At 40.0% G+C, this 27,224-nt stretch overlaps 1 protein-coding gene across 1 annotated transcript in view; it reads left to right on the plus strand.

Annotated features, from left to right (window-relative positions):
- Lrriq3 (leucine rich repeats and IQ motif containing 3) overlaps positions 1 to 27,224 on the plus strand; it is a 93,127-nt gene that overhangs the window by 30,211 nt on the left and 35,692 nt on the right. The window contains exon 5 of the mRNA XM_034500954.2: positions 13,208 to 13,367. Within this exon, the coding sequence (XP_034356845.1) occupies positions 13,208 to 13,367 (160 nt within the window). The remainder of the gene's footprint in view (positions 1 to 13,207; positions 13,368 to 27,224) is intronic.

A 27,224-nucleotide genomic window follows, 5' to 3' on the forward strand; every position in this document is an offset into this window, starting at 1 on the left:
CTGTATAATACTTGTTCAATTTATTGGTATGATATGGGCTCCTTGTTTAGTAATTTTATCTCATTAGATTTATGAATATCTTATTTTAGTCTATTTTTATTGGAGCATTTTCCATTGTGTTTGCTGGCAATCAAACCCCTTTGCATTTGGTCTGAATGGGCTTCATAGTATCAATTACTTTTCTGCACTCTATCCTACACTTGCTGAATTCTAGCTAGTGTTGCTTTTCTCAGTCCAGTGCAATTTCATGCTATCTTATAGTTTACTTCATGCAATAGGTTACTTACTTTATTTTTTTCTAACTTGGCTTTTCTCTGTCTTTCTCTCATTGATGAGAGTAATGCAATTACCCTCCATTTTCTGCATATCCTTTATGTTGTAGGGATCTATATGGCATTGGATGGATTTTTTTCTTTTATTTTGTCAATTTAAGAGAAAACTAATTATCCTGAACCTTAAGGAGAAGCCTTCATGCTTCCAGTCCTGAAACCATGCCCTCTGTTGTGTTGGGGTATCTAAAGCTCTGTTCTTCTGGGCACTGTGGCATGGGTCTTGCTCCCCTTTCTAATGTGGACCTGTCCCCCATATGATGGTTCTCATGTTATCTTTGGTTTCTTCCTCTGATCAATCCCCTGAATTTTGTCTCTTCCATTGAATGTGTAGTTGGCAACTAAGGCCCATTGGGAGTGTATTTCTGTTTTCTTTCTCTTCATCATTTGTCTGAGTTCTTCCACCTGTTTCCTCCTTTCTGATCTCCAGAATCTTACAGGTACCTTTCTTTTTAACTGCCATCACTCATATTTTATGTTTTCAGAAAATAACTTTTATGTGTAAAATATCTTATATGAGACTAACACTTTAAGAAAATTGGTATTTAAGCATAGCTAGAGTTTATAGATTAATTCAAATAGCTGATTTCAGGTAGTTGAACATTTCTTATGCATAAAATAGGTAAAAGAATCAGGTATAGTTTCAGAAATACACAGTTTCAGAAAAGTAAAGGTCATCTTCAAATAGTGATGTGGTAAGAAGACAATATATTATATTCATAGTAGGAGTAAGTTAGGAGACCTTATAATCATTACTTTATAATTTTTGAAAACTTGATCCAACTTGCTATGTTCCCAAAGAACAAGCAATGCATTTGATCAATTATTTGCTTGACTAATTTATGTATAACAAAGGTTCCCTCAACTGTGACTGAGCAGAGGCATAAGTTTTTGTCTTGATTTTTTAAAAAGAATTATTTATTTTATTTATATGAGTACACTGTCACTGTCTTCAGACACACCAGAAGAGGGCATAAGACTGCATTACAGATAGTTGTGAGCCAGCATGTGGTTGCTGTGAACTGAACTCAGGATCTCTGGAAGAGCAGTCAGTGCTCTTAACTGCAGAGCCATCTCTCTAGCTCCCTCATCTTGATTTTTTTCTGTTGAAGTTTATAGTCAAATAAGTTGAGATTTGTGGCTCCAAACAATATTAACGACCTCTGATACCTGAACTGTTACTTCACATTCTATCTGCATTCCATCATCACAGTCACTTATGATCCTCAATGCTCCAGCCATTATAGCTTTTCTCAATGACTGACAGGCAATAGAGGATCAAATTGGTCCTGTGTTTCAAAGTCTGTGGTGTGTTCTATCAATGCCCAAGGAAACTCTGCTTTCCAAGTCCTCGTGTGATTGGTAGAACCTCTCTGATACTCCACTGGAAGGTCAACTGTTACAAATGGCCATAATTTTATTTAAAAAGCACTATTTTCTCTACAACATAAAGTGATTATGAAGAGATAGCATGGAACATAGGTCAAGTGGGACAACTGGAAAGTCTTCCTGTCTGGCATGTGTGAAGTAAGAAAAATAAGGCGGAGCAATTTGAACCATGGGCACATGACACATGTTCATGACATAGCATGACAGGAATGCCACTCAGCCTCATAGGAACTCATCATATCAGTGTACTAACAGAGAGGGGTGGTAAAAGCTTGTGTCCCAGATAAGGAGGAGAGGGAATTGGGCCATGTCAATCAGTTATGTTACATAACACATGGAAAGAAAAGACAAAATCATACTATGTTACTCACTTGATTGTATGTATGTAAAGAAGAAAACTGATATATTGAAGATTAAGCATCTTTGAAGAGAGGAAAACAGAAACTGCATTCAATATGGATGTAAATAGAGGTAATGAAAATATAGGAAACTAAAATGAATATAAATATACAATGAACAATAGGAAAATGTATGTAAAAATCAATAGTCTAGAATTGGTTCTTTTTAAAGAGCAATAAATTGATAATACTCCTATAAGACCAATAAAACACAGAGAGAAAAGAAATAAAAGATAGCAAGATAATAAAGGGTTAAGACAGCAGACACAAAATACAATAAGCAGTTACAGCATTGTAACTGTTCAGTACTCTCTTGTGAGAAATGAATGAGTTCCTTTAAAAAGGCTCAATTTCCAAATTAATCAAAGAAGGCATAAAAGCACCAATATAATCAAAGACATTCAGTATATATTAGAAATATTAGAGGTTGCATGACTAGATGACGTTAATAGTCACGTGATTTCTAAAAATTCTTAGAGAACAAAAGAGTACATGTTGCTTGTTGTTGATTTGAATGGTCACACAATTGCATGAGAATACTACAGGAATGAAAACTGTAGGCTAGTCAGTCCAGAATACAGATGTGAAAGCCTGGAAGTAATAGAGCATTAGGTTCAGCAGTGCATAAAAGGGGTAATAGCCTTTAAGCAATGTAAGTTCATTCCAGGAATACAAGCTTAGCTTAACAGAAATAGAATGGAGGAAACACACTATTTCTGATTTGTCCATCTCAGTGTCAGCTGACCCATGTGAAAACTGAACCTTTTGTGTCTATGGTTTAAAAGTCCTATCTTACTGTCCTTATTTCACACAGAGCAAAACATCTCAGGTGGCCCATGTGACCTTTACACCCCTCCCTTCACTCTCTCTTTATTAGTTTTAGATTGTGTATCTAAGTGGTACCAACCCAATCACATGAAAATTTGAAAATCATTTTCCTTAGGTATTGATAGGACACATCAGGAAATTTGAAGCACAAGAATCATTTTATTTTCTGTTAGCTGTCAATTATGGGGAAGGGTACCTGCAAAGGACCAGAGAGCAGTCATCTCTATCTGGGAGTCACTCCTGACAAAAGCCAACCAGAATATAGAGCATTCCGTCCTAAACAAATAACTCTATTCTGTCATTGGAACAAGCTTGGAAATGAGTATTTCTTCAAGCTTGGAGTTAAGACCCTTCATCCAGCTTTAAACACAAAAGGTCTCACTAATGCAGTAATGTCTAAGGTAGCAAGTGTAGGAAGATCATCTCAGTGTCTCAGCAAAATCACCTGATACAATTCAACAACCCTTTGAAGTTAAAGTTCAATAAACTGAATTAAAAGTTGACTCCCTATTCTGGGGATACAGCTCAGTTGGTAGAGTGCTTCCCTGGCATATACAAAACCCTGGGTTTGATCACCAGCACCACAAAAAAGCCTGTAATCCAAGCACTTAAGTGATGGGGAGAGGAGAATCAGGAATTTACAGCCAGCTGTGGTTACATAGTATTTGAACAGCAACCCATATTACATGTCTCAATATAACAACAATATAAGACAAACACCCCTCCCAAACCAAAACCAAAATATACTCCATAACAAAAATGATATTTTGACTTAGATATTAGACAACAAATGCATGTATTATCACTCAGAAGTGAAACAATGAACTCATTTTCCTGAGGTCATCAGTGCATGGGATTGCCAATTCTGGTCACTGTTGTGCAGCACAGTGCACTAAGTCAGAGTACCTCAGTGAGAGAAATGAAAGTTCCTACAGAAGTAGAAATGTTCAAATAAATATATATTTTTCTGATGTCACAATGTGAGTTTGCAAGCTCAAAGCCATAACCCAAAAGTTAATGATACTTAGATATATAAGTGGTTAAAAATTGGGAAAAGAAATTAAAATTAACACATAAATTGCACTCATTTTATGGTTTGTCTTTGAACCACAGGCATATGAGATAGTCATTTCAACAAGTCTTGAAGAAATGCATTTCACATGCAAAGTGAGGGAGAGGAATGCAGCCTGAGGCTGCCACGTAATGAATCTGATACCTGTGAGGAGACAGACAAAACAGCATATAATGGAAAGAGGTTCAGGTGGCAATCTAACCGAAGAACTGTTGACCAAGTTATCTGAGGATCCTTAACTGAGGTTTACAGTACAAGTATCCTGCATCAGACAGAAATAGGCTGTCAACATTGTCTTCCATGTGCTTGGTCATTGACTTGGAAAAGCCTCCGGGCAAACATAGACATTCCAAAGAAACAAAAATTGGGATGTCAGTGTTGTATCGCTCAGAGCAGCCCATGGCATGGCTGTCATCTAGCACATCGTTTATGTTAGGAAACAGGAATTGAGACTCAGAGCTAAACTACCAAACAGTATTGACACAGTAAACTCAAGGATAGATTATTTTCATGATATAAAATAGATCAGTGAAAAAAAGGAATCAATGTATGGTCCTATAAGAAATTATTAATCAAGACATTGCGGGTACATATATAAGCAAGGACTTCCTGAATAGGATAAGACTCCAATAACCCTGGAACCAAGAACAAAAACTTACATATAGGATTCTATCAGGTTCAAACACAAACAGACCAAATACCCTACCAACAAAATGCTCTTGAAGAGTAAAGGGAATGGGTAATGGGACGGGGAGGCAGAGTACAGAATGGGAAAAGAAAGTTCTGCCAGTTATTCATCACACAGGGGATCCAGAGTACATAATGAACTATACAAGCATCTCTCTCTCTCTCTCTCTCTCTCTCTCTCTCTCTCTCTCTCTCTCTCTCTCTCTCTCTCTCTCCTCTTCAAATCCCAAATAATCCAGTGAATAAATGGATCAATGAATTGTCCATATAATTCTCAAAAGAGTAAGAGTTAAAGGTGACCAATGAGCACATGGAACAAAAATGTTCAAATTTTTCACCCATCGGGGACACAGATGAAAGCACCATGAGTTTTCACGTCAAGCCAGCATGGCTGTTATAAAAAAACAACAGGTGTTATCAAGCACAGGTGGGCAAGAGGACCCTGGTGCACTGTTAGTGAAAGTGTCAATTATTGTAGATGCAAGAGAAATGAGTAAGAGATTTCCTCAGGCTCACAAGACTCAGGAGTAACCTTCCTAGGGATGCACCAAAAGTCTCTCAGTCAGCCTGCTAAATACATATCAGCACATGCACATTTATCATGCCTTTAGTCAGAATAATAAAAGTTATGGAGTTAGTCAGGAGTCCACTGACAGATTAGTGGATGAAGAAAAGGGAATATATTCACAATTGTATTTTATTCACTGCTAAAGAACAAGAAAAATTATGTCATCTGTAACATATGGTAGAATTTGAGGTTATCATGTTGAGAGAAATAAGAATGACTCATGAATATAAGTGTTTCTTTTCTCATGTAGAAATCCTGTTTAAGACAATAGAGACATGAGTAGCAGTGATACTATTTGCAAAGGGACAAGGGAGTGTAGGGAAACTGGGCAGGAAAGGGAAAGGCGAGTGTGACCCACACATATGATAGCACATTCGAACATACAATGGTGAGACCCAGCCTTTTGTGCAATTGGCATATATTGATAATGATTTAAATAACAGCATTCCAGAATGTAAACAAATTCAAACTCGGGGTTTTTTTTTTTAATAATAAAAATTTTGGAAATAAAAACTCAGTATGTTGGAACTGTAATCTGTCCTTACACCTTAGTGGGTTTCTCAAAAACTGCCCTCAACACAGAAAAGACTCAGGTGGGGAGAGCATACAGATAATGGGGTATACCTCAAACTTGTAACCTCATGATAAGGGAGCTTGAGGCAAAAGGATTTAGGACTGCCTAAGCTGTCTCTAAAAAACAGTGAGAAGTGTAGATAACATTAGAGAATGCATGCATCAGATAAAATCTGCCTCTTAACTTTTATTAGTATTAAGCAATTCTAAATACTCCATCTTGCTTATGTATTTATATATATTATATACTTAAATATATCTTTAAACTTTTTTCTTTTTCTGCTACAACTGTATAGATCCTAGAAGATTAATATTCATGAGTCAAAATTTTATGACAGGATGATGATATTTTACAAATATTTGTTTCATCAGCATGGGCCAGCATCCTATACCTAGATATTCAATTCAAATATAATCCCCAAATTTAACTGCATTTACTGCATCTTAGTAGTGGCGTTTGAAAAACTTTAAAAGTGATACATCCGGCCTAGGAGTGTGCAGCTCATCAGAGGTACCTCTTCTGGTAACTGTAATGCTGTGCTCATGGAGCATTGGCATTACCTTGTGTCATCATCAAAGCAAGAACGTGTCTTGCCCATCCTATTAGCTGTCTTTCTGCCTTGTTTTGATATAGCAACAAGGCCCTCCCTAGTGGTACAGTTAGTTTAGGGCTTTAGGACTATTAGAAAAATCCCTGCTTTTCATAGGTTAACCAGTCTGGGGCCTTCTATTATAACAGTATCAGAAAGACAAAGACAAGTACATTTTAGAGTTCCTGAAGACAGTGAGACTTTAGTCCTTGTGGTTTTAGATCATTCTATAGAACAGTAGTTCTCACCCTGTGGGTAGAGACTCTTTGAGGGGTCTAATGACCCTGTCACAGGGGTTGCCTAAGACCTTCGTTTTATGGATGAGGAACAATACTAAACATGAGGAACTATATTAAAGGGTCACAGCATTAGGAAGGTTGAGAACCACTGCTTGAGAAAGTATAAATTCAGGAAGACATTGAATTTGCTAAAGATGTGACTTACGGCTTACTTTTCCGGAAAATAGGTAAGGATTTCCATTCTCCAAAGTTGTGCTTACATTGGAGATGAAAATGTTCACTAATATAGGTTTCATACTGATCCGTAAAATGTAAATCAAATTCAGGTTAGGGTAGACCATATTATCACCGCAGGCAGGCTGGTTTGGCATATTTAGTGAGAACTGTGTATTGCTAGACTGCATCTGGAATGCCCTCCAGGGGTTTGTGTGTTGAGGTTTTGCCTTCAGCTGAATAGTGTTATTGGCAGATGGTGGAAGCTGAAGCGAAGCTGAGCGAAGGGAGCTCATGTTCAGGGTTGGTATGCTTGTGATGGGGTATGTTGTGTGCTGCTCTTTGGAGAGCTGGAAGCAACTGTCTATTCACAGCAGAGAGGTACCACTGACAGAGAAGGAAAGAGTCCACTGAAGTCTGGCATCCTAATGCATTTGTTGGAGTTACTTGTAGGGGTATGGGTACAGAAGAGTGGGACACTCAAAGGCATATACAGCACTGAGCAGCCCACCCCAGCAAGGGGGACAGCTCATGAAAGCTACGGGCCTGGAGCTTCATGCCCAACTCGCAACCACTCTCATTCACCCCAGAGATGTCTCTTATCTAATGCTCGTGGAGCCTCCATGTAGAACCTGGTGAGTCTTAACCTTCTCAGCTTCCTATGTTATGGAGTTCTGTGAGCTTTTGGAAAGTTGGCTTCTGAGTCTGGCCCTCCCCACTTTACAGGAAGGATTGTCTCAGTTCAGAGGAAACAGTCACATAACAAGGGCAGGGAGGACTTGAATTCTTTCTTGCACTTTGCTTACCAGCCACCAAGGTGAGTGGCCTGGTCCCCACGTGCTTCCCCGCCATGATGCTCAGCTTCAAGTCAGGCCCAAAGCAGCAATGCCCGTTGGCCCAGGGCTGAAACCTTTGGCATTGTGAGCTAGAAGCAATCTGTCTTCTAAGTGGGTTTTCTTGGTGCTTCCCAGTCCAGGTGCTCTGTCCTCTCCATCTTATACTTTCCCTTAACATCCCATTGTGCTTCTATCCATATTACAGCTTTCTCTTAGGAAACGTAGAGTTTGTCTCAAGCACGTAAAGTTAAGTGTTACCGTGACAGAGAACTGATTAGCACGTCTGTGTACACATGCATTTTTGCTCCGTGTTTCCCTGAGCCTCTAAGGCACAGTGGAGAAGAGTATGTATGTGCATGTGTGCCTGCGTGTCCGAATCAGTCCAGATCTGATGGCACCTAACTGAGTGAAGGTACTGCACAAGCTGACATGGCTTGAATTTGAGGAGAAGAGGTTTCATGGTTTTAAATTGTCATAAAAATGAAAAAATATGCAGCACAATACTTAAAAGCTTAAAATACTTGCTCCTTTGATTTCTAGAAAATGCAATTGCTCAACCTTGACGTAAATGCTAAAATGGAGACCCCTGTGAAGCTGCCATCCCTGTGGGGTGTCATTGAAGATGAGAGATGACCCCTGATATCACTGCCTTCCCTGTGGGGTGTCATTGTTTTGCTGCTTTCTTTTTTCTTTCTTTCTTTTTTTTTTTTTTTTTTTGATTTTTTTATTGGATGTTTTATTTACATTTCAGATGTTATCCCCTCAACCCATCCCCCCCCCCACACCCAGGAACCCCTATCCTATCCCCCCTGCTCCTGTTCTAGGGGGATATGCCCCACCCACCCACTCCTACCTCCCCACCCTCGAATTCCCCCACACTGGGCGTCCAGCCTTTATGGGACCAAGTATCTCCTCTCCCACCTATGCCCAACAAGGCCATCCTCCCCTACATATACAGCTGGAGCCACGGGTTTCTCCTTATGTGTTCCCAGGCTAGTGGTTTTGACCCTGGGAGCTCTGGTTGATTGGTATTGTTGCTTTCCTCATGGGGCCGCACACCCCTTCAGCTCCTTCAGTCTTCTCTCTAACTCCTCTATTAGGAACCTCACTATCAGTTCAATGGTTAGCTATGAGCATCTGCCTCTGGGTAGGTCAGGCTCTAGCAGAGCCTCTAAGGAGACAGCTATATCAGGCTCCTGTCAGCCTGCACTTCCTGGCATCCACATCTGCCTTTGGTGACTGCACATGGGATGGATACCCAGGTGGGGCAGTCTCCAGAAGGCCCCTCCCCCTGCCTCTATCCCACACTTTGTCTCCATATTTGCTCCCTTGAGTATTTTGTTACTCCTAAGAAGGACCGAAGCACCCACACTTTGGTCTTCCTTCTTCATGAGCTTCATGTGGTCTGTGAGTTGCATCTTGGGTATTGCGAGCTTCTGGGCTAATATCCAATTATCAGTGAGTGAATACCATGTGTGTTCTTTTGTGACTGGGTTAACTCACTCAGGATGATACTTTCTAGTTCCATCCATTTACCCAAAAATTTCACTAATTCATTGTTTTTAATAGCTGATTAATATCCCATTATGTAAGTGTACCACATTTTCTGTATCCATTCCTCTGTTGAAGGACATCTGGGTTCTTTCCAGCTTCTGGCTATTATAAATAAGGCTGCTTCTGTTGTGTGTTGCAGCCCTCTGAGATGAATCTGATTGCTTTAAGCCATGAAGAAACTTTTTTTTTTTATGATTTGTATTTTGGTAGAAAATTATCAATTTAAATTTCTTCAACTGTAATGTTTAAAAGTATAAGAAGCCTTATGCTAAGCAAATCTTTTTTTTTCTGGGTTATATACAGTAACTTAGAAATTAAAAGTAAGTGTCCCAGCATGTGGGCAGCTGTTGGTAATACTCTGAGGAATTTAGACCCAGGTCAGGAAAACACAGAATATTATTGATCCATTAAGGTTAAGGTCCCATTGCTTAGAGGAAAACAAAAAAAAATTTCAACTTACCAATCAAAAAGCCCCAATTAGGGATAATGAACAAATAAATAGTAACTGACTATGAAATCAAATCTTTTCTCATTAACACCCTGTGTAGTGAGCACTCTAAGTGACATATCAGTAGTTTATAAATGACATGGCAGATTTAAGTGGCAATATTATGATTAATAGGAAGTATAAGTCACTTTGATTTAAGATTATTCTCAATAAAGATTTATCCTAAATTAAATAGTATCTTATTGGAGATGCTTTGACTTTCACCTCATGTGGCATGGTGCTGGTTACAAGCTTGGCACACAGTTGTTATGTTGACGTATGTTCCTTCCACCCTAGTTTTTGGGGGAGCCTTTATCGTAATACTTATCTCAGTACAGGTATATTCTTGATCTACTCTAGTAACCTGTTGTTACTTTACTTTTTAATAATTGAATTCTATGTTTTTTCATATTTCACCTTAATAACTCTACTTAAAAAGCACTGTCTTTATATCTATAGACACTGTTTCCCCTAGAAACTCTAGTGTCACTTGGCTCTGTAGAGTTGGCTGTGTTGCCATCTCTTTTCAGCATGGTCCATGTTCTTACTTGGCAGGACAATTTCTAGTGTGCACTGTAATGTGTTAAGGTGCTATGCCACGTGCAGGATTTATTTACTGAATGTCTTTTGTTGTTGTTGTTTAAACTGCTTTAGTTAGTGTATACTTCCCTTGAACCATGAAGCACTTGCTTTGCTACACTGACCAGCCTATGTGTAGCGGCTCGACGCTGCCGCCTTCCATTTTTCTACAGCAGCTGTAGGTAGGCTTGAACATCTCACAGTCTATCCTGTCCAGTTACTTCATTTTGGAAGATCAAGTCAGGTGTGTGATTTTATGTTCTGCTTGGGTCTCATCCCTGGGGAAACCTTTGAGCCTTTGCCTAGAGCAGGGACATGAGGTGAAAGGACAGCTTTCTCCCAAAGTGGAGCCCTGAACTCTGCCTGCCACCGCAGCTGGAATGGCAGCACCAGCCTATGTGTCTCTGAGGACTGGCAGTCAGTGTTTCCGTGTTCCGTACCTCAAACTCCTGAGCCAGAGCCAAGAGAGACAGGTTAAGCCCACACAGCCTGTCTTACTGGGCATCGCCTTTGGGGCATGAGGCCCAAGCCTTTGTGTCTTGCTGTGAAGTCCAGATGTGGAGCCTGGTGAAGAGGTGGCTGGTGTTGAGGCCTTTACCACTCACTTGGACTTGTCTCCCATGGAACTGCGTGGGGAAGAGTATGCAGGTGGCGGCTGGACTAGTTCTTGTCCTTACATTCCAGACTTGGAGTTTCTTAAGTAAATGCCCTATTCTTTTGGCTTGTGCATTTTGAGAATTTTTGGAGCTCTTTACCTTTTAATTTTTCTTAGTTATGGGGTTTCTCTCAGAACACTCTGTCTCTATTCCAGAAGTTGCGTACCCAGGATGGCCTCTGCTCAGAGCTCTAGAATGATTTTCAAACTCAGTGGATTGCCTTTCAAACAGGCCAAAGGTGGTATTGTCTCATGAAGCATCTGCCTGGTCTCTTTCCCTGACTGGTTTCTTTGCATAGAATGCTGTTCTCAGGCTCTCACTGGGATGTCCTCAGCCTCATTAATATACTTAATGCTTTGTTTTTCTTTATTTAGGTCACATAGGCTTCATGAGATGCAAACCTTTCTCTTCTCACAAAACACATTGGGGCTTATGCAAAATCATACTTCTATGAATATCCTTGCTTTTCTTTATGTGTGACAAGTGGTTGACCATGAGAGATTACATCACAGGTTATTCTCCTGGATAAACATGTTCATCTAGATGTATCACTGCCTGCCTTTGAAGGTGAAGCCCCAGGAAAGAATGCAGCAGCCTAGCATGCTCAAGTGCTTACTGTGTTCTGCTTGGTTTCATACACTTCTCTCCCCATGGGCTGGATACATGTGGAACAAGATGGAACAGCTTTGCAAAGCAGAGCTGCTCCTCTAGAGAGGTCAACTGCTACTCCAACCTATTAAACGTCTTACTGTATCTTTTTGTTTGTTTGTTTAATCTGATTTGTTTTTATATTTATTTTCATTCACTTTATATCGCTGTGGCAGCCCCCCTCCTGTCCTTCCAGTCCACTGTTACAGATTCCTCCCCCATTGTCCCCTCCCCTTCTCCTAGAGAATGGGAGCCTCCCCAGCTCCTCTTGCCTGATGCTGCTGGCATTTCTCTCACTAATACTGAATACTTTCCTCTGTAACCAAAGGCCAAATCACCCCATGTTTTCCTTTAATTGTAAAATGGACCAAATGAGAATTCTAGCCTAATGTTGGCTAGCTCGGAGAGATGAAGTATCTCTTCCACTCCTGTGTTTAGAGGAGAAAAGATGTATTTTCTAACCATTGATATGATGTTAGTTTATAGATAGCAACTATGAGACTATTTCATTAAACACAGCATAGGAATAAAAGGTTAAAATGGTTTGTACCTTTGTTTGCCCGTTAGTGTGGCCAGCAGAAATGTCACAGTTCTTTCCTTGGCTTGTGTCCTGTAGGCGTCACTGCTCTATGCTTTCCCTATATTTACAGAGTGGAACAGATAGAAACCCTGAGGCCCAGCAACTGCCATGCTGCAGTGCATGGCGAGGGGTTGCCACCTGTAGTAGCACCCAGTTAACACTTGAATGATCTTGCGGTCATTCCTTGCTACCTGTCCCAATGTTCTGGGTTCCCTAATGAAAGACCTTTATAGTTTGATATGTGTAAAACAGCCCAATGCCTGCACTGCCACCTCCTAACCTTCATTTGGCTAATCCACCTCCTCAGATATTCCCAAGTTATTACTTACTACATACTCTATTCCATCTTTGCTGCCCTGGAGCCAATTGGGCAGCGCTCTTGGGCTACAATCCGCTGGCTCCTACATGACAGCTATGCTCTCTGTCCCACACCTTCTCAGGCTTGGAGGCTTTCCTTTCCTTCTCCTGGCATGGCCAATCTGCATCTTCTCTCTTGGTCTCTCACTAGGGAATCCTAAAAGTCTCTCTCGCCTCTGTCTGCCCTGCCCAGCCACTGGCTGTTGGCAATTTTATTTACTAATTAGAACCAACCGGGGTCAGGGGCCCTCAGTGTAAATATGTATATTCTTGTGCAAACAATTTTGGGGACACAAATTAAGATAATACAAGCAGCCACAGCCTCCCACCTCTTGCTGCCCAGTGCTAACCCAGACCTGCCAGTCCCTACACTGTCACCGACAGCCCAGAGTGTGGTGTCAGGAGGGGTTATTTTTAGGGTGTTGTTCATTCATTCCTTAGTTTGCTTACCATGAAATGGATGTCTGAATATTGATGGTGAATTGATGGTGATGACAATCAGGTAAAACAAATGGTACACTGGACTCTCACTGTGAATGCCAAAATACAGTTAATTTGTAAGTAGTTTTTACCTTTTTAATAAGAAGAACAATTAATAGTTGTTTTCTCATCCCTTATATTTAGCCCCTATTTAACACGTAAAAGGCATCCCGGCAAAATGATTAGGGTACTTGAAACAAAATTGATCTGCATAGGTAGAAGTAATGAAGACAAATTCTTGGAGGATATCTTCCTTATCAAGCCTGAATCTAACATAAAAGGGAAGGTTGCACACTGGAAACAAGTAAGTATAATTGGTTATCTTGACATATTTATCATTTACAACAGCAGGGTTGTAATTTATGTAATATTAATACAATATCTCAGTCTCACTAATTTTCATTATGTTGCTAAGGTCCTGCGTTAGAATCTGTGGGTGTTAGGGAACAGTATATATGGTGATTTAGCAGCTCACCATGCCCACTCTGTCATAGCTACAGTGCCAACCTCTGCTTGCCTCTTGTTGAATTACAGTGGGTAGTAAGAGCCTCATAAAACTTCCTAGTTTTGAAATGTAAAGGCATTTTTATATATCTTATTGGGGATTAGTCATTTTAATTTTATGTACAGTATAACATTTATCTGATGTTTTTTGATAAACCAGAAATTATTTTGAGAAAAAAAATTATAAAGAGAAAGAAACTAACTAGTTTTGCTGAACTCCTTTGTGCCAGGCACCACGTGGCTGTTTTGATTGTGGACACAGGATAGGTGTTTTATATCCAGTGTTGGACCACATACTCTGATGAATGAATTCTGCATCCATTATTTTTGTGTTTTTGTTGTTGTTGTTGTTGGATGTCAGGTTATGATAGAGGTGAAGGTTCACCAGTGAAGTAAAATTAAGGGTGCCAACCTTTTGGTGAACCCTGAAGTCATGTGTTTGTGATCAATGGCATAAGTAAATTTTTTTTGAACAGCCTGAGCTCTTTGATCATAATGGAAAGAGTATCATCACTGTGATTTCAGTGTTCACATGCTACCTAAAGCATGTAACCATCCTCCCACTCCTCGAAGCACGTAGCTATACCTGGAATACAATGATGATTTTAGAGGCAAATGTACTATACTCTAGCCATGTTTCTCCTCAAAAATCAGTGTCACTTCTCTGAATTTGCTCCACAGGACAGGACACTTCATAAACTTAAATCTCACAGGCAGGAAAACCAAATAAACAAACAAACAAACAAAAAAATAAAATCAATCAATCAACCAACCAACCAACCAACCAACCAACCAACCAACCAACCAACCAAATATAAACAGGCTCTGTAGCCACAGCTTGAGCAGAGTCTGCTTTGAACAGAGACTCTCAGCAGTACTATAAAATGACAACTCACCTCCTATATACTGATAACAATACATCTGTGGCTCAGAATGCACACTAACTTAATGAAGTCACTACCACTTGTGTGACAATTAGAATAGCATCTATTGTTTAAGGATTAAAATTGATGAGGTATCAAAGAACATAACATTGGGCTTGAAAACACTTGAATGCTATGACTTTTTGCTAAAATATAAAGAATGCTTTATATTTCTTTCATATTATTAATATCTTTGCTAGCCACCACTCATAAGGCCCATTCTTTCATAATATATAAGTGTATACATTGTCTCACGCTTTGCTATTGCTTATAGTCGCTATTCACAGGCTATTGTACAAGATCATGTCAGTTTCTTAAAATAGTGGTAATCACTTTTGCCAGTTTCAGTTATATGGAATTATTTGTTCTATTTAGAATTGGCCATCAATCTCTTTTTGGCCAAAATGGCAATTTGATATGACTTTATACTTTATTGTACCACTTTACTATCTAGTTAGTTTGTTCTGCCTTGGAACTTGGCCTATTATAAATTCAGTGATGAATGTTTCTCCAGAGTGAGCCTGAGAAGCTAGGATCTAAGCAGTAAGAAATGAAAACATAGGTTAGGAACTGAGAAAAGGAGTGAGGAGGCCAAAGGACACAGAGAATTCACTTTTGTAAATGCCATCCATAAAACAGTAAGATGGGTTAAAGAATGCAGTTCAGGATTTAGTGATTTAGTGAAGTAGTTGGTGTCTAAATTTGGTCCTGTCTAGGCTAAAAAATTCCTGACCAAAATGATTCAAAAACTGCTGTTTTTGGTATCCTAAAGAGTGGAACAGACCAGAAGAGGGAGCGTGGATCACATTCAGGAAGGAAATGTGAAGTAAGCATCCAGAGTTTGTGGAAAGAGTGTGTGACACACAGAACTGGAACTCAGAAGTCATCAGGAAAACCTAAGAGTGTGGCTCTGACACAGCCATGAGGGTGGGAAGTCTCTCCGTGCTTGCCCCTGGCCTGCGGGCGGATGCTACAGAGGGCATGGCTCTGGTTGTTCATGGGGCAACACAAATACAAGTTTACAGTGATGCAGTTAGATCTCGGTTCTAAGTGATTTGGGGGAAATTTGAATACTAATATTAGGGAATTTGGGGGGGGGGAATAAGACTATTTAAAGTACCCTTTGGCACAGCCAATTTTGTTTTTTTCTCAGAGGTTACTGAGAAAAATTATACACAGGATGTAGTAGCTAATCCAGCAGTTCCTTACTGAGGGTTTGACTGTGTAAAATAACAGTAAGGTAAGAAAACCTGACTACTAGATAATCACACTGTTACTTACAGACATGCTCTCTTGATTTTTTTTTTTTGAAAAGTAGGCATTTCAGAGGTAATATGGTGTAAAAAAATTTAAAAAGTATACTCATTGGGTATACTTTTGGGTGAGAGTGGTCAGATTCATCAGGGTGAGGACCACATTTTCTCTCCTGTTTTTCATGGGCACCCTTCCTGACTCAAAGCATTAACTTCTTTAAGATGCTCAGTGTCTGTTACGTCTGTTAGTCACTGCTGAGTAACATTCAGGAAGGAAATGTGATGGCAAGAAGCTCCCTGCTGAACCCTCATGGAGAAAAACAAAACAAACAGTCAAGGGGAACCCTTGGCTCTAAGTGCGTTCTCTCTTGCTGAGCATCCCAGTCATGGAGCCACCTCAGGATTCAGAGCATCCTAGACACTAGACACATGGCCCATCTCAGGATTCAGAGCATCCTAGACACCAGACACATGGCCCATCTCAGGATTCAGAGCATCCTAGACACTAGACACATGGCCCATCTCAGGATTCAGAGCATCCTAGACACTAGACACATGGCCCATCTCAGGATTCAGAGCATCCTAGACACCAGACACATGGCCCATCTCAGGATTCAGAGCATGGCCTCAACCCACCAACCATAGAAAGAGGAATACCAATCACGTTGTCATCATTTTCTCTAGTTATCATGAAAGCAGAAGATGATCTGTAAATAATGTAAAGGTGCAACTGCCTTACTTCCACCTCCCCGAGTGAAGCACACAGCTCACCATGCTTATGAATGCTCACTTGCTATCTGGATATTTTCTTGGTGACATGTAGTTTTCTTTTTACTCTTATAGTAACTAACATTTGTTCCGTGGCGTATGGAGACAGAGAGGAGTCTCCATCCTCAGAAGTACTACACTACAAATATGAGAGAAAATCATTGGAGTTTTAGGATATGCATATCCTTCTGAAGATATCTGATGGTTCTGTTCTTATTTCATGCTGTCCCCATTGCCTTCATCCTGTGTTGGGTCCGCACTAGTCCCTGTTCAGGCACCAAAAAATGTTACGGCCCGAGCAAAATGTTGAGGCCTGGGCTGCCCTGAGTTTGGGCGGCCACTGTATCCCGGCCCAAGTTGCCACTTCGGTCGCCGGACTTGAAGAATGGAGGGAGACCAAACAGAGTGTGATTCAATCCCGTTTATTCTTCAGTCTCTCTTCTTCTCTCCAAGTCCCAAGTCCTAAGTTCCTAGTCCCTAGTGCCTCCAAGTTCCAAGTTACTTCTTCCAAGTTCTCTTCCAAGTCCTGCTTCTCTGTCTCCTCTGTCTGATTCTCTGATCTCTGTCTCTGCCTTTTATATGTCTCACTTCTAAGCCATGCCTTTTGGTCACACCTTTAATCATGCCCTTAGGTCTTGTCTCTAAATCTGATCTCTACACTTCTAAGTCACACTCTTAAATTGCACACCTTTAATCTCACACACCTTTAATCTCACACACCCAAGGTATCTAAACCAAGATTATCAGAGTGTGCTCAGCTGTTGTAGGCTATTGTAATCCAAGTCTCATGTCAGGGTATATGGCTCAAGATGGCTGCAAAGCTGATAGCTGCTTTCTGCTAAAAGTCGGCCCCCAACAATCCTGACTTCTCCTTCTGAAATTCCCGAAATGCAGTGCAAATGTTTACTTTACAGAGTGGTGTTCTGTCTCTCTCTCGGACATTTTCCCTTTCATCTAGCTCAGCTAATTCAGAAGACTTGTTTATAATCAGTTCTGTTTGTTCTGGTGTTTGCTGGAAGTTCTCTGCTGTAGTTTTTTTTTTTTTCCTTCCACAAAAGCTTAGTTCTACCATTTCTGATTGCTTGTTTAATGGTTTGTATTTCTCATTCATATCTTGCATTATGTTTTGTTTTATTGTTTGCATTGTTAGATCTCACTGTTAAATCACTATATTTAAAGATAATGATTTTATCTTTAAATATACTTTGCAGATTTTGCTCCCATTGAAGTCAGTGTCTAGAGTACGTTTACTGTTTGGAAGCTTCCTGAGGACACTTGTACATGTGGTGTGTTGTTCGTGTCTTCCATGCTCAGAGTAGTGTTAGTAGTAAATGGGTATTTCACTTAGATGGAATCTAGCATAGACTTTAGATGGACAGTCAAAAGCCTCATCTCTGTGTGAGTTACTGTCTTTGACCAGCAGTGTCTGTCTGTGATGTGTAAAATGAAGCAGTCCATTTAGGGGGTTGAATGACTTTACTGAAGGCACATACTTTATACCTCTGCTTCTTCAGGCTCAGAGCATCTAGCTCTGATGTTACAATGAGGAAGCAGCTGGTTCAGTATCAGCAGCGTGGGATATAGAGACACTGTCCTTAGGTCTGTTACAGGAAGTACAGGTGGCGTTAACATGCTAGCACCGGTAGCCATGGTCCTAGAATTGTCAGAGTAAATGTGGGATGAGCCCTGATCTGTGATGGACCACACTTCTGATTTATAAAATATGAGTCCTTTCCCTGGTCCAATAGGATAAGCAAACACCTTCAGGTTTGCTGTGTACTCTGAGGAGTTGGTCACTATGGACCTGTGCTTGGGTTTGTATAAGGTGACCTATTTTCACAGAGCTTCAGTAACCCTCTCATATCTAGTTAGGTCCCATTCAAAAGCATGAATAAAAGCAAGGGGGTGGGAGGTTGATTCCAGAACCCATGGATTATGGAGAGAATGTTTTCTAGGTCTTTCTGGTCATGTATGAGTAATACCTGGACACATGGATTCAATACCGTCACTCATGGAGTTGTTACACATGTAGGAGACCTTTCTTGAGCCTGGATGATTCAATGTAGTAAGTAGTTTGCAGGTTTTAGGTTTGGTGCCCAGACTACTTGATCTTCATTCAACAGTGGACACTCTCCCAAGAGACTATCTCGAAGCTGTGTAGGGTCCAAATTCTTAAACTGTGGACCATGCTACTTATCTGAACACAGACAGGAGACAAGAGACATTTGCCAATAGTGAAGGGATCCTGAATAGAATGAATAGAGTAGTGTGTAATGGTGCAAAGTAATGCAAAATTAAACCCACAGTGTGTCTGTGATGTCTCTGGTGGCTCCTGCCTTTTCCATTGGCAGACTTTACTGCATCCTCAGTTTTGAACACAACTTAAGTTTTCCCTATACAAGCTACTGACTGCATGATGTGGTACTGAGGAGAGCTGCTTGAGGTGCCTTCATTCAGAGTCCAGTCTATCATGTCTTATGATTATCAGTGTGCCAGGAACATTTCCTGTCCTTTTAGGATACAGAACATGAATACTTTTTACAGTTTTTCTGTCTTCAATCTTCCATTTCTTAGCACATATCAAATCATTATTTTGGAGTAACTACTATTAGATTATTTGATAAGAAAAATGCTATGTGAGTTGCCCTCTTGAGTTTCAAAAACACATTTTTAAGTAAATTTGTCTTAGAATTAAAACAGGATTTCTAACATTGACTGAAATGCCCCTAAACTGATGTCTGGCATTTTATAGTGTTTTCCTGTGAAGCAACATCCTTAGGATTGATGACTATGAAATCAAAATATCAATCACTCTTAAAAACATTCTGAGTCCTGAAGAATTTAATATTCAGTCAAGATTTAATTCTTTATCTAAAAATAAATAAGCCCATCTATCTCATTAATATATAAATTTAATTTCATCTTTATAAATGGTAAAATTGTATACAAAAAGAATTGTTTTAAGATAAATTTCACATGATTTATTATCAATAAATGCTTGATTTTATACACATACATTCATGATTATATAAAATTTCCTCTAGTGAAAATGGGTCTTGAGTGCAAAACCTTTAAGGAGAGCTGATACAATGGACTCTTTGCTGGGAATGAGTGCTGAAGGGTTAATAATCTCACTGCCTTGAAACTGATGAACTTGGACAGACCTTTTTACTGGTGCCAGGGAAAAGCTTGAGCAATCTGAGGCTCTGATTGAGGGAGATGGAGAAGAAGAGGGAGAAGGGGGAAGTGGGAGATGGGGAGGACTGGGGGAGGTAAAAGGTGAAGGCAGGGGGAGGAGGAGGTGAAGGGAGGGGGAGGGAGAGGGAGGGGGAGGGAGAGGAAAAGGGGGAGGGGGAGGAAGAGGGGGAGGGAGAGAGAGAGGGAGAGAGAGGGGAGAGAGGGAGAGAGGGAGAGAGGAGAGGGAGAGAGGAAGAGAGGGGAAGAGGGAGAGGGAGAGAGTGGGAGAGGGAAAGAGGGAGAGAGGGAGGGAGAGGGGGAGGGAGAGAGGGAGAGGGAGAGGGGGAGGGAGAGGGAAAGTGGGAGGGGGAGAGAGAGGGAGAGAGGAAGAGAGGGAGAGAGAGGGAGAGAGGGGGAGAAAGGGAGAGAGGGAGAGAGGAGAGGGAGGGAGGAAGAGAGGGGGAGAGGGAGGGGGAGATTTAGAGAGGACCTAACAGCAAATCTGTAGAGCATTTTCCCTCACTCTTATGGGGATTGGACTAACTCAGGTGAAGAGACTTCTGTGACAAGTGTTCTAAACCGCAGAACCATCTTTCTGGCTCCTACAATTCAAATGTTGTATATCATTGTACTCAAGTTCAAATGTTACCACACAAACAACTCAAGTGCTCATAGGTAAGAATAATACATTATTTTATCTTCTCCTAAAAATTGTTCTTGAAAAAATTTCAATCCTCAGATGGTTGGAAGGATAAAAATGTATCTAACAGAAAGTTTCTGGTAGTTGACAAATAGAAAAGATATCCAATCCCAGAGGCAAATGGTAACTTTTCTATTCATAGAAATACTGATTTATATCACTGATAAGAAACATGGTACGCTGACCATAACAACAACTTACAATTAAGTAGTTTATGTGTTTGTCTGTGTGTATCTGTGTGTTCACCTGACTACATATATAAATTTTAATATAGGTATCTATACATGTGTATCACATGAGTGCTAAAATTTCAAATTTCATTTAAAACTTAAAATTCTGGCCCAGCAAGATGGCCCAGCAGGTCAGGGCTCTTGTGCAGGTGATAACTTGGGTTAGATCTCACGTGGGCAGAGGGAACCAAGTCAACAAAGTTGTCCTCTTACCAACATGTGCTTACTCTAGCATGCTCATGGAAACTGACACAATAATATTCACAGTCTATACTATGTCGTCAGTGCCTTTTTTACTTCTGGGTGGTCTTAGAAAATGAAAAGTGGGATTCTTTCTCTTTGGGAAATTGTTCTTTAAATGAGGAAATAAGTTAACACGGTGAAAATGACAGCATCACATGGTTGACAAGAGCTGCAAGGCCAGAAATGAGGGGTCCTCATTGAAACAAATGAAGGCCAGAGCTGAGGACCTTAGAACAAGCTTGGCAGAATATGGAATGGAGGGAAACCCTCCCCTCTACAAGAGGTCCATGAAGCAGAATGAAGACACATTAGTTAGTACCATTAATGAAAAGTTTAATTACCAGAAGGGAATTCAAATAATCATTGGGCAAGAAAAGCTACCTGTCTGTATTTCAGTATCACCTGTGTGTCTGTGTGCATGAAGACCCTCACAACACTTTCAATTAGGAAGTCACATATGGTATTCAGACTGCTTCATAGGCAGCAAATGTTAGAGTTCTCATTTACTGATAAGATCTAAGGAAAAGTGTAGGAAAAAACAAACAAACAAACAAACAAACAGACAAAAGAACCAAGGTTCCCCATTGGTGTCAAGATTTCTGGGTAGGAAATGTCACAGTTGACACAAAATTGTTGAAAAGTCACTGAAGCCTGGGCAAAGACTGACAGGCTGTGTGACTTCTGCTGTAATGTGGGCCTCAGAAATTTCTGTTTACCTTTTCATTCTTCTTTGCTAAGTATTTTATTTCTAACAAGATACTAGAAGCTGGTCCATCTCTTCCCCAAGCTCTTCATTCTTGGCTGTTTGCCTCAGGCAAGCAGAAGGCCCCTGATTCCTATTCTTTTGTCTTTCAAGATAGCCCCCACTGAGCTCTAACTTCCTACAAAGTTCAGAGCTTTTGACACCTTGTTCAAATTCAGATTTAAACATATGTTTTCTCTTGAGTTCAAGGTATTGGCATATTGTAAGCAAATGAGTTAGGTGACAAGAGGATGGGACTGACCACATCTCCCCACCCTCCACACACACCATAGCGATAGGACAGTGGACTTCCTGAGACCCACATCCACACAGGGGAATCAGTCTGGTAACAAGGACTAACTGGGATCTATCTGTCCCTGCAGTGAGAATCATTGGCAGGTTTACATGTAGCAGGCTCTGATAGGAAGCTAGCATATGTGATCCAAGTTCCTGAATGTGCCCAAGCTCTGTCTTAAGAAATGGGGAAAGTTTACCAAGAAGAGAGAGATAAGGAAGGCTCAGGATGAGATTAAAACCTAATAGTTGGCATTGTCCATTTATCTATTAGCAAAGGCAAATTCTTAGGGCAACTTAAGGTTTAGGGTTTATCTATGGCCACAGTCCTGGAGTTGGGGGAGGGGCAGATGTATGGGAAGGACACAAGCATGGTGAAGAAGCTAGTGTGTGTGTCTCTCTGTGTGTGTGTGTGTGTGTGTATTACTTCTGATTAGTTTTGTTTTATTGTTGATGACTACAGATAAGATCTTTTTTCAGGCTTGCCTCAGACTTGCTATGTGGCCAAGGCTGATCCTAAATTTCAGATCCTTCTGCCTCCATTTCCCTAGTTCTAGGATTAGAGACAAATACCACTTGGCTCAGTTCATGTGGTGTTTGGAATTGAGCACCACATTCAATTCACTAGCTGAATGAGCTCTCTACCCCCTGAGCTATGTCCCCAGACTGTAGGAAGCTCCTGCCATACCTTTTTCCCTCGTGAGAGGCATACCACTGAGTGGTAATGGTAAAAGGTTTTAGTATTAGAGTTAAGATGCTTAGAATTGACATTTCACCTTTGCCCCTAAAGATCCGTTGTCTGTTTAATGAGACAGTGCTCTCTTCTTCATGATGTATAAGGCCTCAGTGTGTCCTCCTCCACCTCCCCTTTTCTCCACTGTGGTCCCTTTTATTGTCTTAGATGATTGCCAGACATCCTCTCTTCTAAGCACACACTAAAATGCTTCTTCCCCTTAAGTTAAGCTCTGAGCTCCACAGCCAGCACCACATATTCTTTCCTTCTGTTTGTCTACTTCTGTGAGATTACACCTCCTTCCCTGCTTCCCTCTGTCCTTCAGTCCTGCAGCTTGCACTCACCTTCTGATGTGATCCCCAGAAAGACTTGACCTCTACAATACAGCTTGTTTACTGTGAGGAGAAATGAGTGTGTCTGCTTAAACAGAAATATTGCTTAGATTTCTACTGCTTGTATGCCTTTTACAATAATTTAAACCCCATCTCCTTCAAAGACACCTTTTAAATGAATGTCTTAATGGTTTTAAGATATAGTCTGGTTTTACAATACACTTCTTTTGTCCACCCAGTTACCTAGTACACTGATATATTTATGAGATATTAAAAAAATGTACCTCAAACTATAAAATTGATTTTTATTTTTAAAACTTTTTTGTACATGTTTTTAACTGAAATAAAATTATGTCAGTTCCCTCCTCCTCTTCGTTTCTCTGGCCACCACCAGTTACTCTACCTTAAACTTCTCCCATTTACCCCACTCTCAAACTGATTCTCTCTTTGATTATATTTGATTTTTCATGTTATGTGTATGTATACAAGTATATTTAAATAAAACCTACTGAGTCTATTAAAAAACTGGTATATTTAAAAGAAGCATAATATAAGTTATTTAAAAGAAGCATAATCCAAGCTGTATTCATATAGTTTTGGTATATATCTCATGACTCAGAGACATTTAGTGTATTTTCTAAAAGTGTTAATACCAAAAGCTACTGTGAGAGTAGAATCCTACAGCGAATGCTTTAGTAGGTAGTTATCATATCACATTCCTTTTCCCTATGATTAAAAATAAGAAATGTGTTATCAGAGCAATCACTTGGCTTAGGATGCCATGGTTGTCACCTGGAAACATAACAGGTCAGCACCTTCTGAAAAATACCCATTGACATCATTCTGCTGCTTTTGTTTGGAACATGGTGTGTAGTCTCTACATGATGAATAAGCATATGTATTCAAATATTAAATGAAGATGTGTTTATTTTATTAGACAGAAACTTTCATGAGCAGTAAAACAAGATGGGAGGGTTCCCAAGTGCCTTCCTGATATATCTTTGATCTTTTTGAAGTGTTAAAATTCTCAGAGTTGGTTTCTCTGCCTTGTGGGAACCACGATTAATAGAACTCGTGAGCTCTGGAAAGCAGAGGCACTGACAACTGACTTCCAGAATGGGTAGAATGTTTGCTAGCTATTGTCACATCCAATGAGGTTAACTGTATTTTTTCCATCTTTAAACTTTATCACTGTATTTTTCTTCAGGATAAAACAAAATTATGGGTCAATTTTCACTGAAGTGGGCTGGATGTCTGTACTCACCTTTCATCAGTACAAAGGAATCATGTACTTCATTCCCTGGACAACAGCAATGAAAACCCGCCCTCTGATTGGATACTAGGGATGTCAGCTGTACATAGAAGATAAGTGTGAGGTGGAAAAGAGAACTTCATCTAGTAATCCAGCTAGGAAAAATATTTTAACAAATTGAATCATGCATTAAAATTGCTATGAAGTAACTCGTCATCTAAGATAGCTGATGCACCAGAAGGAAATGTACCATCATAAAATATACTACTTTGAAAAAACAGAGTAGAAAACTCAAGCTGCCATGATATTCTAATAAAAAGACAACAAAAATCAATAAAAGGGTCATTCTGTACCTAACTTACTTACAACAGATTTTTATTGGTTCAAGGTAGAAGGCATTGGCTGTTTCTGTGTGTTGTGCTCTTAGTGAAAAGGAATCCCTACCACAGCTTTTCATTGCCCAACTCGTGTCTATGCCTCAGTATGTTTCCAGGAAGCACATTTTTGGAGTTCATCCTTGGGGAAACTGTGTTAATGTTGAGTCCCCTTTGTAGTTTATGTAAGGCAGTGTTCAGACTTGACATCTAAGTGTAGGTTTTGCTGAGACTATTCCCCCAAGAAAGCCTGAAGATGCTCCTAAAATACCACTTTGTTATATTTAAGCCTTTGATTAGTAAAATATACATGTCTGTTTAAATATACATGTTTAAAATATACATGTCTGTTTAAAATATACATGTTTAGTAAAATACACAAACATAAAATAGGGCCATTTGCTTTTTGTAAAATTTGACAACTACAATTTACTTTTAAATAATTGAATTTATTTTTTTAACTGGTAGTTAAAATTTTTCAAAATACACTTTAATGATGTTTCCGTTAGTATATCTTACACAGTGCTGTATCAAGGAAGCTATACCTCTTCTTTATGGAGATAATATGTGTAGTACATTATTGCCTTAATGTACCAGCATACCAGGACAGCTCCTAAGCACAGCTCAATATCCATGGATTACCCCTTCTTCACCACTCCACACAGCTACCAGGAGACACTGTTCTATTCAGCTGCTAGGAGATGTACTTGGCAGTCTGCCAGTGAGTGAGGTCATGGATACCCATCTTTCTATACCTGGCTTTTCTACATAATTATCTCTAGCTCCACCCTTGTCACAGATAATTGTAATTGGCTAATTTTTGTCCTCAAATATTTCTAACATACTTCTAATCCACTCACTAGTTGATAAGTACTGGTACCATTTCCACTTTTTTCTACTTATGAACCTAGATGGTTGCACACAGCTGTACTACCAACATAGGGAGAGTACCAGGGACCACATGTTAGAAGCCAGACTAATGAGTATCCAGTGATTCTGTCTCCAAAAGCAAGCAGCTACACAAACAAGCACCTGGGGTGGGGAAAACATGTGACACTGAATGAGTGTGAATGAGAACTTGGGGGATACCCTATTACATCTGGCTTGGTAATCCTGTTGAGGAAATTACATGCTGCCTTCCATAGTGTTTACACTAATTTATATTCCTTACTCTCACATCTTGGTCAGCACTAGCTGTTTTAGTCTATAACACATAGACATTTGTATTGAGGTGAGTTGTTATTTCATTGATGTTTTAATTCGCATTTGTCATACCAGGCAGTGGTGGCTCATGCCTTTAATCCCAGCACTTGGGAGACAGAGGCAGGCGGATTTCTGAGTTCGAGGCCAGCCTGGTCTACAGAGTGAGTTCCAGGACAGCCAGGACTACACAGAGAAACCCTGTCTCAAAAAACTAAAACAAAAAAACAAACAAACAAAAAGACTAACTTGCATTTGCCAAAATATTCGTCATATATTATGTTTTTATGTCTTGGTTGACTGTACACCTGAAATAGAAATCAATATGGAGAGTCTTCCCCAAAGCACAAACAGTCCTAACATATGACTCAGCTCTTCTCCCCCACCCCGCCTGTACCCAAAGATGCCAAACCAACAGGTCACAGAGATGCCTGCCCATCTGTGTGTTATCACAGCTCTATTCAAAACAGCAAGGATGTGGATCCAACCTGGAGTCTACCCACTGTCCACCACAGGAATGAGAGAGTAAATGCTTTTCTCTTTCTAGTTGAAGAGGAAATGGAATAATGAAGTCATTTACCTAAAAATGGATGCACCTGAAGATTCAAGTTATATCACTCACAGAAAGATGCATATTTTATACTTTCCATAATTTTTGAGTTCTGACCTATAGACATACATACAATTGTGAAGGTACAGATAACCTAAAGTGAAAGCCAAACCATCTGTGGAACCAAGGGAGTTAAAGGGGTGGGTAGTGAGTGGGGTATAAGAAGGATTATGTTCAAGTCACTTTCTACACTTATAAGAAATTATTTTTATGTAACCTTGCAATGTAAAAAGAAAAGATAAATCTTGAAAGTCTGACCCCAGTTTCAATAGGGCTGAATGATTCTTCTGCTGTAGAGTTTCAAGAGTTTTGATTACCTCTTCACTCTGTCTCAGCTGGTGTGCAGACAACCTGATTTGGCTTGACTAATGGCCCCTCTCATTCTTTTGCTGATTTCCCCAGCAAGCACTTCCATATTTCTTTGAAGCGGTGAAAGGGACACCTTGTCTTACTTCATAGGTTAGAGGGACCTGGCCTCCCCTCCCTATTCTGCATAAGCTTAGCGGTTGGTTTATTATAAGCGGCCGGCCTCATAACATTTAGATACGGTTTTTCTGTGTCTGATATGTTTCATTTTTTTAGAACCACAAAGTCTGTTAAATTTTATAGACTGATTTTTCTCCATCTGTTGAGATGTTCTGATTTTCTGTCTCTTACCCTGCTGTGATGCGTCCTGCTTGTCTATTTGCATAGTGACTGGCCATTGCAGCTTAATGTGCTTCCGGTTCAGTTTGCTAATATCTTTCGGAAGTTTGTGCATATGTATCTACAAAGGATATTGGTTATACTTTATATTTTCTGGTTGTTTCCCTATCTGTTCTAATGC

This window comes from Arvicanthis niloticus, chromosome 4, assembly GCF_011762505.2.
Source record: "Arvicanthis niloticus isolate mArvNil1 chromosome 4, mArvNil1.pat.X, whole genome shotgun sequence".
Lineage (NCBI taxonomy): Eukaryota > Metazoa > Chordata > Mammalia > Rodentia > Muridae > Arvicanthis > Arvicanthis niloticus.